Raw genomic sequence first — 12,794 nt, 5'->3', positions numbered from 1 at the left:
TAGAGCCGATTTTTACCCATATTTAGACAATGTATATCCCATTACCATTGTCAAACCGCAGCTCGGGAAAAAAAAATAAAATTACGTAAAGCCACCCCGCAAAACGAAGCAAACAAAGGGGAAAAAACACGTCGCACAAGTGCGACAACTGTAGACTCGCGCGTTTCACACACACACGCACACACACACACACATATACAACAATATACGAGCGCGCACGGAGCTGCCGTCTATAATGACTATAATCGACTTAAGCCGGCCTATATGTACGTAGCGAGCGACACACACGCGCGTATACCAGCACGACGAGATAGCTGCGCGCGCGCGAGCGCCGGCTGCAAATGGGATTGGGAATAGCGGCGCGGTTTAATACGATTACTGGGTCAGTAGTAGCTGACGGTACTTGCTGAGGCTTCCTACCCTATACTCGCGAGACGCGCCTTCTTCGCAGTGTGTGGGATAGGCCGAGGAGGACGAGCCAAAAGTTTTCCGTTTCTTACTGACGCGGCAGGAAAGGGTTGAAGCTGGGATCGGCCGCTGCCGATCTGATCGAGAATCCGATTCTCGGAGTGGAGGCTTTGTCTTTTTTTCCATAGTGTAGAATTTACAGTGATAATCGGAGCCCGATTGCCAGGAGGCAAGGAGAGACGAGGAGATGGGAAAGGACGACGCCGAGACCATCGCTCTCAAGAAGGAACTTGACGACCTGATCAACAAGTGCAAGGTGGGAGTTGGAAGCGCTGTTTTGATTCTGTACTATTGACCATAAAGTATTGTCGGAGAAACTGCGCGAAACTGGAGCGAAAGAGGCTTGTATTCGCGCTGTTTGTACAGAAAGTTAGCGAAGTAAACACTTTCTTGTCTTATTAGTTTATACTCAAGATAAAAGTGTGTTGACCTTCATTACCTATAGGTAATTAAACCGAAAAAATGTAAAATACTTTCAAAGACGTTTTGAAATCATAATGATCGACGGCATTCTTGCAGTATGGGCTTTATCGTGATTTAATTACATTTACGATATTACGCGATAGCACGCGAGAAGCTCCTGACCGCATTGTGATGTAATTTTCTTTCATCCTGATTCAGTTTCGCGTCAGAAGCTCTAACGAACTCTGTCGGTCAACATTCCACGCCGAGACGATTCAATAACATAGATTTGCGATACACCCGTATACAATTTTATAAATATAAATACAAGCGAAAGAATAACTCTGTTGTTTGCGCGCGGTTGACAGGAAGACCAGAAAAAATGCCAGGACACGACGATCGAGGACGTGTGCAGCAGTGTCGCGGATGCGCCGAAGATAAAGTTGTCTACGAAAAAGATGCTCAAGGGCCACATCAACAAAGTCAACTCGGTACACTTTAGCGGTGACAGTAGGTTTGTCGAATTTCAACTTCTTCTTTATGCATGTATATAGTCAATGCGAGAACGAATCTACTTGGAATTTTTTTTTCTACTGCGCGCGTCTCTTTCATTTTTCATTCTATATATAGGTTTAAATATGGGAGCCGCACCGGTAATATGTAATAATGCAGTGTATAGGTAAAGCTAAATCCGACGATCAGTGCTATTGTGAAGCCTTGTCGCATTCTGAGAAGTATACTTCTGCCGTATACATGATATTCTTTCTGGGCTAGATAGAACCATAGAACGGACAGTGATGGCATTATCTTCGTTTGATTAATAAAAATGAAAAAATTCGTTTATTTATCGCGAGTATTTCAAGGTACTATTGGTAGCGCGTAGCAGATATTTTTTTAATAATTGAAAATCGAAATTGAGAAAATAGACAGAAAAACCTTGAAAATGCAGGCACTGCGTGACGGGCTCTCTCGACGGCAAGCTCATCATCTGGGATACATGGACGGGCAACAAGGTCCAGGTCATACCCCTGCGCTCGGCCTGGGTCATGTCCGTCGCGTTTGCTCCCTCTGGCAATTTCGTCGCCTGCGGTGGTATGGACAACATGTGTACCGTCTACGACGTCAACAACCGCGACGCCACAGGCTCTGCTAAAATCACCCGTGAGCTTTTGGGCTACGAAGGCTTTCTGTCGTCATGCAGGTTCCTGGACGACGGCCATCTCATCACGGGTTCCGGTGACATGAAGATGTAAATACCTGTAGCCGAAGTAACATTGTTATATAACAATCTTCCTGTTATTGTACTATACACATATTGGCATATAGTTGCATTTGGGACTTGGAGGCGAACAAAAAGACGACGGACTTTGCAGGACACGCCGGTGACATAGCCAGCTTGAGTCTGGGTCCGGATGGTAATACCTACATCACCGGCTCGGTAGACAGGACCTGCAAACTCTGGGATCTCAGGGAGGAGGTGGCTCATCAGACATTCTTTGGGCACGAGGCTGACGTCAATTCCGTTTGCGTGAGTGTCGATTCCGTTTCTTAATTTGGTTGTAAGTAGAAAATGACAAGTTACGTAAGGTAGCGATTAACTTGTCACGTTAACAGTAGAAAATGTCGGCTATCGGTCAGACATTAGCTAATTTATTAGCTTAATACAAAACAAAAATACTTGATTATTATTATAGTCTGAATGCATATGCGCATACTTAATAATCTTTTAATCAACGGCTAAAGTACCATCCTTCGGGAAATGCGTTTGTGACGGCGTCGGAGGACAAGACAGCGCGACTCTGGGATTTGCGCGCAGATCAGCAGATTGCTTCCTTCAAGCCACCCAACTCCAACCCTGGATTCACCTCCTGCGGACTTTCTTTCAGCGGACGGTTCATCTTCTGCGGCACTGACGACAACAATATTCATATCTGGGATACCCTCAAGGTCCAACATAATGGTGAGGCAATTTTCTACAAAATAAAGTATGCTTTTTTATAGTGACTATACAGACTAAAACACAAATTAAATTTTATGAAGGAGTCCTGCAAGGTCACGAAAATCGTGTGACATCGCTGAGCGTTTCCGGCAACGGCATGGCGATGGTCAGCTGCTCCTGGGACCAGAACTGCCGAGTCTGGGTTTAAAAGATTGCTCTTACGCCGTACACGTGAGAAATGACGGAAGGAATGCATTTATTAACAACGCTCGCAATGCAAAGCTAGTCCTCGTCCTCGCAAGTCAATGTCGATAAAAGTTCTATGTGTTTTGTTATTGATTATTTCAAATATACTTTAATTCAAGCTACGCAGATGATTTAGAAAATTTATTCTCATTTAAAAGAAAAGATGACGCATTTACATTTTAATCGAAGGATCAAGAGAAACATATTGGTATGCCGTAGCGTATTATCGATTGTTTATATATGGCTAAAAAGTCGTAGTAATAAGACACATTAGATTGTACCAAAACACCATTGGGTTTTTAATAAATAAAAAGAGATTTAGACAAAAGGCGGTTTTTATCTTTTTGCTAACTCAAAATATTGCGTTTATTGTTATTCTTGGTATAAGATGTCGGACCATAATGTCGCAGGAGTAACTTCGGTGTGCCGCTGTAGCTGCTGCTGAACATTTTATGCATTCACAATGCGATTTAACAACAAATAGTTCAAGTATCGCATAATTTTCGTAAAAATTAATCTACTTTCGTGACGTACACTGCCGTGTACGCGGGTACGCATTCATTCAATGATTTACAATATAATTCGTGTATCGCTAAACTTTCAGCGTTCTTCTGTCTCTCGCTCTCTCTCTCTCTCTCTCTCTCTCTCTCTCTCTCTCTCTCTCTCTCTCTCTCTCTCTCTCTCTCTCTCTCCGTCTTTCACACGCCGTATACATATACATTTATATAACAAAAACGATGAAGATCGTTCTTTCATTTTGTTGTATCATTTTTCCTCTCGAGAATAGTTGTACGTCGCAAGAAAAACACTTCTCTTTGGAAAAATAAATAGAGAAATATTTATCTCTGTGTTTGTTCGTGGTATTTCATCTTTTCGAATTTGTAATCTTTTCTTTGAACAAGCTCAACAATTATATTTCTTTGAACGCTCAATGATTTGCCGTATATTTATAAACTATCAATTGAATTCGTGTGTTTATAAATATAGTAAAATTAAATCAAATGCGCTGTTTCTTACATTGCGTAATAATCGATGCAACTCTTATTCGAGTGCAATTACGGTGTATCACAGAAAATGTATATTGGTTTAAATATATTTATTTATAAGCGCAATTCCGATAAATTCAAAGTTAAAATAGACGAAACGAAGTAAACGAACGGGTAAATTCGAATGACTTAGGTACAAGGGCAGGTAAACAATAATAATAATAATACTTATTGGTTGTAGAGTTTAAAAAGATACGTTTAAGTACTCGCTGCATCGTCGAAAATACTTGCGACAAGTAGTCTTCAAGTCACGAGTATTTTCAATAGGCGCAAGTATGACGCGATCAAAACTCCGTGCTCAATAAGATAATTTTTCATGTTCTTCTAAAATCTCCGTGATACATTAAAAGCTCACTAAACTTATTCTTTGAATAAAAAGTACGTGCTCTTTTTCACAAGGAATAAAAGAAATCTCTTACTTTCAAGCGAACGTATAAATCTTTTACACGCATGTAATTTCTCGTCTAGAAAACAGAGGTGAGGGAGTCGTGACTACGTTACTATACATGCGCGAACTTGTTTAATCTCTACGTTAACGCGAACTATGCTACGATTTAAAGCCCAAACAACGCTTTAAAAGCCATCAAGATGAATCAACAGGGCTATGATAACGGTAGCGCCCGTTTCTTTGGTAGCCCACTCGATGCACTCCAGCTGCGAGTCCAGTCCGTCCTTCTTGCTGGAAGTCGTATACGAGCCGGGCCTCACCAGCAATTGGAAGGCCGTCGATGCGTTGACTTTCTTGTTTAATTGGGTATCGATGTATCTGTAAACCAACGATGATTTTTCAGATTTGTTCGCTTTCCATTCAAGACCTTACTCATAGTCCAATTCATCAGTTCATAAACTTACGAGTATTGCTTTGTAAATTCCTCAGAACTAGCGCACTTAATATTTGGAGAAAATACAACTTGAGGATTTTGATCTTCGGTACTAGTACCGGTTGTTAACGAGTCAGTGTCCAGCTGTTCTTTTGTCAACAATTCGCCTCTATCAAGAATCCATCTGAAAATCAGGAGCATCTTGGTAAAACTTAAGTTGTCTACATGAAAATTTAAGTGACATTCTATTTTCTTTTTCTTTTTTAATAAACTTTACCTGACAGTGCCAATTCTCGTTCCGTAGAAAGCTACGTGCCACTTGTCCGTCGTGCTTTGTGGTATTTGGTTAGCGTTGATGTTGTGCTTAAGAGGGAATCTTACCCAACCGACAGGGATAGCAAATTCAGCAAGTGGTTCGCCTTTTTTACAAATAACCGAATCCCCATCTATTTTGAAACAAGAACTACAGTAGCAGAGAATTTCATCGAGCGAGAAGAACTCGTCGGGTAGCACAAGAGACTTTTTCAGCCGGACGCAGGCCTTCAAGTATTCGCACTTCTTGGATGGCGGCGGCGTTATATGATTGCTCGTCGCCAGTGGCGTGGACGGCATCGAGGCATGCGTAGAGATTGTCTGCTGAGCAGCCGTAGTCAGAATGTTGTTTGAAAAACAGTTGTTGCTGATTTGAAATCCTTGCTGCGGAAAAGCATTACTTGGTTAAAAAATGACTGAAAAAATCGCTAAAAATCTCATTGGCTAAATTAAAACATTTTTTGACTAAAACTTTGGACTAAAAAGACTTTCTACTCTTCTTTTAATCACCCCAACTGTAATATTAAAGTATTCGCATTCATGATTTTTATTGAATTCTGCTTTTAAACGCGCAGAGCGTTTAATAACCCAGGGTTTAAAAAAAATGAAGATCTAGTTACCAAAGAATGCCGATGAAGATTCAGCACAAGCTCTTGCGGTGCACTAGGCGCACAATGATTTGAGTGCCAGGTCCTGATATTTAAGCTCGGCGTCGTTGTTGCATTATTATTATTCTGCGAGCTGTTTGATGCAATGCTTTCATTGATGGCATTGTTAGCGTTGCTTCCACTAATCGCAGTATTCAAATTAGTCATGTTGGTAGAATTTATAACTGAGCCATTCTTGATGTTAATGTTGGTTGCATTATTTAGTTCAACATTTGTGCAAGAATCGTTGTTATCAGCGATAGATTCGATATCGCTGCTATTACCCTCGCAGTTGTCTTCCATTGAACCAGTAGGGACTACAGCCGTAACGTTGTTGTAATGGAGGGGTGGAGGAATTACATCTTTATCAGCGTACGTGTTGTTGTCAGGAATGTTGCTAGTTGTTTCCGAAGTGGATACGGCGTCCGAACAATGTTCCGAGCAGTTTGCATCCGATTGCAGACTACTTGACATCGTCGATGAAGCTGGCACTTGTTTTAATTCTGTTCAATATTCAAAGATAAGTAATTATTATCAATCTACTTTATGTTAGTAAAATTATAAGACGTTAACAATTAAGTAGTACATCAAATAAACTAACTATAATATAATATTTTCACTCATTGTAATAAGTTTCATACCTTTGTTACTAGATTGCGAGTTCCGGCTCGCTAGATCATTATCCTTAGCCGTTGCGTCAGTCAAGCTTTCCATCTCGTCAACCTGATCGTCAGTACGGCTACATCCGCCTTCATCCTGAACACTCATCTCAACTGAACCATCCTTCATCTCATCAACGAGCATCGCAGCTCCACTTTCTTTCTCATGACACTCTAGATCAGCCTTTTCTCTTGAATTCTCGACGTCATCTGTTTCTAGAGCCAACCTTTCCATGGCCGAAGCGGTAGCATTGTTCGTGTCGTTGTTCAACATCTCGTTTTCGTTGAGCAGAGGCAAAATCATCGCCTCAGCGGACGGACCAATTATAGAGACCTGCTCGCACTGGCCATATAGGTCGATCACCGCGTAGACATATGACGGTAGATCCGAAGCGGCGACTCCTTGATCCAAACCGTCGATATAAAGGTGTAATCGGGAATCCTCGTCGAGCAAGAGACCAACTGTTGAACCAACACGTAGAGACTCTAGATTTGCACCATAAGAAGATCGCACCTACCGAAATGGAATTATTTAATTTATTTTCATGAAAAAATGAAATATAAGGCAATAGTTTTGCCAATAGTTTACCTTAGTTCCGTTGTGTGATATCCAGTCGCCGCAAATAATCCAGGAATGTTTTTTCAAGCCAAGAGCCGTCACCGGGAAAGTTACTTTTTCAGGCGAAACGCACGATACTCCACACAACATTCCTGATACCCATCGCTCGTTAATTTTATCGATTTTAACTTGGAAGAGCTTATTTTTTATAAGAGGCTTATTGGACATTACGACTCCTGTGATAATAGAAACGAATGAACGAATGTTGAAATACACATACTCAAGAAACATACGTCCATAAAAGTTTTTTAAGATCACATTACCTTGATTGTAACTTGCTACCCTTCTAGCCACAGTCTTTTTCTCTAATTGTACGTTTCTACCGTGATTCTCGTGAAACTCGTAGGACCAGTCGGTTTCCCCAATCGACGCTACCGTCAATTGGGTTGGTGTTGTGACTATCTCATTGACCTGTTTACCTTCACCGCAAGTATCTATCGACGTATCCATGCCGACTTCACTAAAAGTAGCAAAGATGTCTGAATAAAATTTGTACAAGTATTATTTAATTAATTTTTGATGATTAAAGCCAGTTAGTTTACATACTTTCTGATACCAGGTGGCATAGGATCTAGCAATAGCTCTAATGAATCCTGCAATCTTAGGCTAGCGTTTGGTGAAATAGCCGTGTTTTGCTGTTTTGTGCTCGTGATGCAAACCGCCACTGTGCTGCCGAAAAGTTCGACAGCTGCATAACACATCTCAGGTACATTGGAAGCCGCGACACCCATGTCTTCGCGATTCACGTAAAACTTGAGGTTGCCCTCATTAGTGCGCTTTAGGCCAATCTTGTCGCCCACCCGCAGCCAGTCCAAGCTTGGGCAGTAATTCCAGCATAAACATTGACCTTTGTGCCGCACTTGATTACCTGTGTTATGAATATAAAGCTCAAATATAACTCGTTCAGTTCTTTATTTTGATTTTATTTGTAAAAACACTTACCCGTGAGGTACCAGGCATCTGCAGGAATAGAAGTCATTCCCTGTACGAGATTCATAGAAGATAACCAACTGCCACTTTCATTACTGATCAATCCTATCCTCAAAGATCCACTCCATTCCCTCGCCACCTCCTGAATGCTGATCTCAAATATCTCATTATTTTCTAAAGCTGTTTCGCTAAGCAGGACTGCATTACTGTACTCTCGACAGCGTGTCGCCACCGTGCGACCAGTGTCCAGTTGGATATTAAGACCCACCGACTCATGGAATTTGTGTGTTATTTCTGTCTGGGCAAGAGCCTGAACGACCGAGGTCGGCTGTTGACTCGTTGTGCTGTTTTCTGATGGCAGGTACTGCTGAAGTGTCATATCACGACGCTCTGGTATGACTATGGTTACCTTGAAATAAAATAAATCCACTCAATATTTTAATTTAACCAAATCATACTGAACCATTATTTGTTATCCTTCAATGAACTGCAAATAAAAGAAATGTACTAACTTGAGCGCATTGTCCATAGAGATCTATCACTGGATACACATGAGCCGGCAGTCCTGTACAAGCTGCTCCTTGATCAACTCCATCAAGGTAGTAATGCAGACTAGCATCTGCGCACCTCATCATACCGATTCGATTACCCTCGGCAAGTTTGTCCAGGTCACAGGAGTAATTGTTTCTAAGAGCTACGCCATCACGCATCACCGTAGAGCCCGACAACATCCAAGTGTCATGATCTATGTCCGTCATCGTCGAAGGAAACTCTAACTCATCAGGTCTATTAAGAAAACAAAAACACATTATTTTATCGTATATGACAAAAAGTTTAGTTTATTCACGAGCGCGACGTACCTTATGGCAGTAACACCGGCTTCAATAGCACCTGACCAGCGATCAACCATCTTATCAATGGATACCTCAAACATCTCACCGTCTCGTAAAGCTCGATTGGCCACCACAATTGCATCGTTAAACTCACCGAGAGCTCGCGGTCGTGATGCTGTCAGGCCGTTGTTCGTGATCCGTGCGTTTTTGCCATGCACATGGTGAAAACGCAGATCGCTGCAGAATATAAATAAGGCTTATTTATGTAACGTTTGTCTGAAATGTTTCTACATTGATTTTTCTCTGTAGAGACAGAAATTGAAATATAGCTTCAACACTTTTCATTTTCATACCAGTAAAGAGTAGTATTGCTAAGACTAGAATTGATGGTCGTCGGACTGCAGAAGTCTGAGTTGTCCACAATAGTAGCCTGGGCCGCCTGTCCGTACAAATCGATAACTCCATAAACTCTTTCAGGTACACCACTAGCAGCAGCTCCTTGATCCGAGCCATTAACGTAGAAGTGCAGTGTTGAGTTATCCTTTCGCATGACGCCTACTCGATCGCCTACTTGTAGCCTGTCCAAGTTCTGACCATACTGATCGATCATAGTAGTACCATTGTGCATAACACCGTTGCCCGTCATCATCCACGTGCCCGATCTAAGAAGCGCAAGCAGCATATGAAGATAGGGCGATGTTACGAAGAGTAGTCAAAGATTTGATTAAAAAAGAGGTTTACCTGACATTCGTCATGGTAAAGGGAAACTCAAGCTCTGTAGGTGAGTGTGTGGTGACTCCGATTTCAATGGAACCTGCCCACTTGGTGACTATCTTGTCCAGTCTCACTTCAAACAACTCATTAGGTCTCAGAGGCCTCGACGTCAGTACAACACCGTTATTAAAATCGTCTATAGCACTAAATATTAGAAGAGCTTGGTTACTATCGGACATCAATAAATTCGAAATAGAAAGAAATTTAAAATTAATTAAGTGAATAATGATTATTACTTAGGTCTGTGGGCTGTGCGTCCGTTATTAATTACATCCGCTCGAGTGCCGCAGCATGGATGGAACATTAATCTATCTAAAGGTTCTTCCGTTTCTCCTCCTTCTGTAATAATAAAATCTTTATAGAACTGAATATAAACGTTTTTCTTTAAAATAAAAAAAAATATATACTGACCATTGATTCCCTGTAATTGTAAAGTATTTCTCCTGGTAACTAAATTCTGTTCCTCTCTTTCATCGCGATCAACGATCGTGACTTTAACTGTCATCCCGTATAAATCTATGACGCCCCAAATCGTATTAGGAACTTTGGCAGCCACACCTTGATCGAGGCCGTTTATAAAGTAATGAAGATTGCTGTTGCTTTTTCGCATCATGCCTACCCTGTCACCTTCCTACGATGCAATGGTTCAATAATTAACGTTTTGAATAATGTACTCATAGAAATAATGCTTGATTGTCCTAAATGCCTTACTCGAAGTTCATCCAAATTAAATTCACCGTACTCGCGCTGCGTGCCTTTACCATTTGTCAAAATACCACAACCAGACATCATGGTTGTGCCGGAACGCATATTCGTCATTGTTGCTGGAAACTCCAACGCAGTTGGACTGTGTGTAGTTACACCAACTTCTATACTACCAGACCATTTGTCAACTAGTCTATCTATCCGAATCTGCTCCAAAAATACGATAAATTCTTATTAGAATATTTCTTTGTTTTTTATTATGGATTTTAAAAAAGGTACTCACTTCAAACAATTCATTATCCCGTAGAGACCTGTGCGTCATAACCACTCCATTATTAAATTCATCCAGTGGCCTTCGTCTTTCTGCTGTGCGAGCATTATTTGACAATTTAACCAGAGAGCCCACTCTTTCGTGAAACCTTAATCTATCCTCTCTTATGGCTGCAAGGCTTGGGTTTTTTGGTAAAACATTTAGATTGACATTAAGGTTGGCCACTAAGTTTGTGGTCGAAGAACTGGAAGCCTCATCCATAGTGTAATCATTATTGATTTCTATCTGATGGCTTGTCGCTTCACCATTGCTACAATTTGAGACTGACCCAGAGGGTGGTTGTACTGTTGTAACTTGAATGCAGTTCCCATACATATTTATCACTGCATATACTCGAGATGGTATATTTGTTGCTGCTATACCTTGTGGCGATCCATTGACATAAAAAACTAGTTCTCCCTGAAATAAATAAGTCAGATCATTAAGATGGATGTGAAATGTATACATTGTAAAATGTGTATTATTGTCGTTCTAATTTGTATTACCTTTGATGTCCGACATACTCCAAGAGTATTTCCTTCATCTAACGTACTTAAATCAGTACCGTATAACTCTAAAATGGGTTCACCATCGTATACAATACTGGATCCTGTCATAATCCAGGAACCATGGCGTAAGCTAGTAGCCGATGCTGGTAAATTGGTGTTGTCAGGATCACAAGCCGTCACTCCGATTTCTATACTGCCGCTCCATATCATTATCTAGAGAGAGAGGAGCAATTTACATAAACAAGCAGTACAAATGTACTTGTTAGTGCTAACCCAGACTCTCAATGTCAGTGTTTATAGTCATTATAATTGAAAAAAAAAACATTGTCTGCAAAGTCAATCAACCCTGAATTTTGGTTCATCATACCGCGCATCCACTAACCCATAAACGTCATTTATAAATACGCCCTTGATATAATACTTATAACTCTCTTGCATCACGTCCCATTGACCAAACAAAAACAAACTCCAAAACTATATGTTAATCAGTAAAAAAGGCATCAGGACAAAAAATAACCCACCTTCTTGTCAATCCGAACCTGGAACACCTCGTCGTTCCTAAGCGGCTCGGCACTGAAGACCAAGCCGAAGTTGAACTCGGTGACATCCCGGACGGCGGTGCACTGGCCATTGACGAGGCTCACGCGATCGCCGCACCTTCTGTGGAACAGCAGCATCTCCGGGTCACGAGCAGAGTCGTCGCTCTCGCACGGGTTGTTCTTTATTTTCTTTATTTTATTCTCTCAGCACCGCCGCCTCTCCGAAGCGAGAGGACAGCAGGAGGCGCAGAGAGCTGAGAGACTGCAGCTGTCTTCTATGTACAAACAATATAGCGAGAAGAGGAGCGCAGCGGACGACGGCGGCGGCGGTGCAGTGCTGCTCTATACTACCCACTCCCGTCATCTGAACGAGCAGTCGCGCCGCAGTCGGCAGTAGCAGCGATGGATTTCGTTGTGGTTCTGTGTATATATGTATATAGCGTGTACGAGTTCTGTGCGCCCGCGTTGTTCGGGCTTGCAGGAATGGACTATATATAGGTATAAGTAAGTATACTATAGTATACTAGCCTATACTATACTATTCGCCTTGTTAAGTATCCGTCAGCGCCACGAAGTACGTGTAAAAGTAAACGGAGTGGTGAAGTTAGGAACCCTGAGTAGGGTGTAAGATACAGCAGCGCCATGAAGTCCGTGTAAAATTAAATAGTGTGGAGAAGTTAGGAACCCTCAGTAGGTTGTCGTTAACAAGGCGAATAGTATACACTGTGTTGCCGAAGGAGAGAGGGAGCGAGAAGGGAAGTGTTTTATCGCTATTCATGCCGGGGACTGGTGTAATGGTGTTAATACTGCTGTTTACATTATTCGCCTTCGTTGGGTTTAGGTTAGGTTCGTCGAGGATAGGATGTGGGATTTTGAATTCGGTCTATGTACATACATCTCGCGCAATATGTCAACGGTTTTATAGCGTAAGTTTACAACATAATTTTATATTACTTATGAGAATTGCGAGTCACGAAATTCACACAGTCCCGCTATAAAAGTCACGTTGATGTGAACAATTTTACCCTAATAATA

General features: G+C 41.5%; 2 protein-coding genes across 3 annotated transcripts; one reads left to right on the top strand and one right to left on the bottom strand.

Annotated features, from left to right (window-relative positions):
• The first annotated feature begins 287 nt into the window (after nucleotides 1-287).
• LOC100117548 (guanine nucleotide-binding protein subunit beta-2) lies at nucleotides 288-3,383 on the top strand. The gene is made up of 6 exons (XM_001601701.6): nucleotides 288-724; nucleotides 1,239-1,384; nucleotides 1,820-2,119; nucleotides 2,197-2,398; nucleotides 2,614-2,830; nucleotides 2,911-3,383. The coding sequence occupies exons 1-6, from the start codon at nucleotides 656-658 to the stop codon at nucleotides 3,015-3,017; spliced, it is 1,041 nt and encodes a 346-aa protein (XP_001601751.1). The 5' UTR covers nucleotides 288-655; the 3' UTR covers nucleotides 3,018-3,383.
• A 5-nt stretch (nucleotides 3,384-3,388) lies between these two features.
• Nucleotides 3,389-12,136, bottom strand: LOC100117587 (neuralized-like protein 4). 2 transcript variants are annotated; one of them, XM_001601731.6, is made up of 19 exons: nucleotides 11,742-12,136; nucleotides 11,218-11,433; nucleotides 10,685-11,131; nucleotides 10,408-10,608; nucleotides 10,108-10,327; nucleotides 9,933-10,035; nucleotides 9,664-9,840; nucleotides 9,276-9,584; nucleotides 8,950-9,159; nucleotides 8,602-8,875; nucleotides 8,102-8,498; nucleotides 7,706-8,027; nucleotides 7,423-7,619; nucleotides 7,130-7,335; nucleotides 6,523-7,054; nucleotides 5,855-6,384; nucleotides 5,200-5,618; nucleotides 4,954-5,106; nucleotides 3,389-4,867 (listed from the first exon to the last, which is right to left on the bottom strand). In XM_001601731.6, exons 1-19 carry the CDS (start codon nucleotides 11,895-11,897, stop codon nucleotides 4,675-4,677), a joined length of 5,262 nt encoding a protein of 1,753 aa, XP_001601781.2. In that variant the 5' UTR covers nucleotides 11,898-12,136; the 3' UTR covers nucleotides 3,389-4,674. The 2 variants fall into 2 exon arrangements, with proteins under 2 accessions (XP_001601781.2, XP_031785640.1); XM_031929780.2 differs by having other exon boundaries at nucleotides 9,933-10,327.
• Nucleotides 12,137-12,794: the final 658 nt, after the last annotated feature.

The sequence above is a fragment of the Nasonia vitripennis genome, chromosome 1, assembly GCF_009193385.2.
Source record: "Nasonia vitripennis strain AsymCx chromosome 1, Nvit_psr_1.1, whole genome shotgun sequence".
Lineage (NCBI taxonomy): Eukaryota > Metazoa > Arthropoda > Insecta > Hymenoptera > Pteromalidae > Nasonia > Nasonia vitripennis.
The sequence above is the reverse complement of the archived record's forward strand: the minus strand, read 5'-3'. Positions and strand labels throughout refer to the sequence as shown.